Raw genomic sequence first — 2,585 nt, forward strand, 5'->3', positions numbered from 1 at the left:
CTCTTTCATTTCTAAAGCTCCTCCCAGACTTTGTTTGTTGAGGTTGACCGTTGTCATAACAAGAGTACAATTTCCACTTCTCCCGCAGGACGCTGGTACCCGTGGAGAGTGACGGTGTGGTCGGGGCGCGGGGGGCATGGCAGACCCTGGTGGTGCAGGGGGAGTCCGGTACGGGCAAGACCTCCCTCCTGCGCTACTTAGCCGCCCTGTGGAGCACGTCGCCATGCCCTCTTTCCTCCCTGGCGGCTTTCGAGTTCCTGCTCTTTTTGGACTGCAACGCCGTCACCACTCGAACCTTCAAAGTGTTCGACATTCTGAAAGAAGTGTTCCCTAAAGCCACTTCCAAGTGGAGGCCTGCCACTCTCCTGAGGTTCCTGACGCAGGCTGGCAGCAGTGTCATGATCATGATCGATGCTTTCGACGAGAGGCTGGAGGCTTTCCAGGATGCCTTTCAGAACCTGCAGAAGGCGTGTCCGGAGGCCTTCTTCCTGATCACCACGCGACCCCACTGCGTCCCCGCCATCGTCAGACTTTGTGAGAAAGAGGTGCTGCGTGTGACAGCTCACGGCTTCAGCAGAGCGAGCGCCAGGAGCTACGTGGGCAAACTGCTAGCACTGCAAGGGAGATCCGGAGACCCGGACCAATTGCTACACTTGCTGTCCCACCACGAGGAACTACTGGCCATCCCGCAACTACTGTGCTGGAGCACGTGGTTCTGGACGGAGGAGGGCGGCGACCAGTTTTCGACGTTGGGCAAGACCTTCCTCAACGTGACGGAATTCATCCTGAAGAAAATGTGCCACATCAACGGTAAACGGGTGCTGTCCGGGGAGGTGCCAAAGGAGGGCCAGAAGTGGCTCAGCTTGGTAGCTCGCGTGGCCTTCGACCATACAAGGTCAGGCAGGAGTTCCCTGGCAGAATGCAGTCCGGAAGTGAAGCAACTGTATAGTGAAGCGTCTAAACTGCGACTTCGGCCGCGGGAGGCTGTGTCCAGCCTAATGCAGTGCGACGAGAGCCGTATGACAGGTGTGGGTGAGCACATTACCTTCCATTTCCTTCACACCTCGCATGCCAACTTCCTGGTCGCTTACCACATATGCGAGACGATCAAGGGAAACAAGAAAGCGACGATCATCAAACTTCTAAAGGGGTTCAAGGACGACAAACAGGCCATACTGAGCTTCGTGGTCAGTCTCCTGTATGTGAATGATAAAGGAAAAATAGACCTCAAACGGGAACAAGAAATTTCGACGGTGGCCAAAGACTTCGTACACTTCTACGATATCAATTACTATTTGACACTAATCGAGGAGAGTGGCCACAGCCAGAGCTTAGCCAAGGCACTGGCTCGCAACATGCCTGTGGATACCAGCTGCGGAGGTGCACTTCTAACGCCCCCTTTGCTTGGAATGAGTGGAATGACTTCGAGCAACGTCCCTCCGGCGCCGTCGGGCCATCTGTGGCTACGAAGGAGGGAACTGAAACATGCCCAAGCGCTCTCCATGCTGCTCTCTGCTGCCAAACCAGCGCGCCTGTGGCTGCATCTCTCACCTCCCGACGCCTGTGTCCCAGATCCGTCACCAGCGGACGTTGTGGCCGCCATGAGGCTGATCTCGAAGGCGTACGAAGGCAAACCCCTGTGCGATTTGAGAGTGAGTGGTCTCGTCACCAGTACTCCTGTCTCGTGGCCGAGGAACTTTGTGGTGGCTGACGCTGGAGCGAGCAAAACTGAAAGGAAGTCTCGGTCTGCGGAAGGGCCTGCTGAAGCTGACCTATAGCGAGTGTTCAGGAGTCGAAAAGGTGAGCGTCCCGACCAGTGTTAAGTCCTTGACCCTTCAAAGAATGGACGTCAAGGACCTGTGCGTTGGCGAGGGGGTGGAGTGTTTGACGCTAGAAAGCTGCAACATACAGGAGTGGTCAGTGCCTGCAGGTCTTAAGAAAGTGAACCTAATAGACTGTTCAACGAATGACGGCGCCATCCTGTCCCTTTCTCGGCAGCATCGAATCACGGCCAACATAGGAACTTCCTTTGGTCATGTACGGTGAAGAAACAGCTGCCTTTACTAGTGCAATATCTAAGTCAACGAACCACCGAGGTTCAAAAATAACAGTTACTAGTAATATTCATTATCAAATGTTATTTTGATTTACTTACTAATGATGTATGTCGAATATTGAATTATTCTAGAGTAGCTTAAACGGCTATATATTGTCTATGCAGAGAAAGCAGCCATTACAAGTGCAATAGTTGTAATATTAATTATCAAGTACTATTTTGATTTACTTACCTATGGTATATGTCGAATATCGAATTACTATAGAGTAGTTTAATCGACTATATATTGTCTTGTATGTATCGATATGAATACTATGATTATATGATATTAACAGTGTTCCTAATACAAACATTAACGTTGTAATAATTGACTGAAGTCGATTTATCATAGTATTGTTATATTATCGCGAATATTTTACTAATAAACGTGTCTTTCTAATGTTCTGATGTTTCTTCATATCCTTAAAAAGCATACAGAATGAGGGAGAATAAAATAAAATTAGAGTTTGAAAGAGATGAGAAGCGGACG

The 2,585-nt window shown here is 50.1% G+C and overlaps 1 protein-coding gene across 1 annotated transcript in view; it reads left to right on the forward strand.

The window, feature by feature from the left end:
• LOC119585780 overlaps window positions 1-2,496 on the forward strand; it is a 4,948-nt gene extending 2,452 nt beyond the window's left edge. Inside the window, 2 exon segments of the mRNA XM_037934494.1 lie at window positions 89-1,697; window positions 1,699-2,496. Of these exon segments, the coding sequence (XP_037790422.1) occupies window positions 89-1,697; window positions 1,699-2,046 (1,957 nt within the window). The 3' untranslated portion in view covers window positions 2,047-2,496.
• Window positions 2,497-2,585: the final 89 nt, after the last annotated feature.

The sequence above is a fragment of the Penaeus monodon genome, chromosome 20 (assembly GCF_015228065.2).
Source record: "Penaeus monodon isolate SGIC_2016 chromosome 20, NSTDA_Pmon_1, whole genome shotgun sequence".
Taxonomy (NCBI): Eukaryota; Metazoa; Arthropoda; class Malacostraca; order Decapoda; family Penaeidae; genus Penaeus; species Penaeus monodon.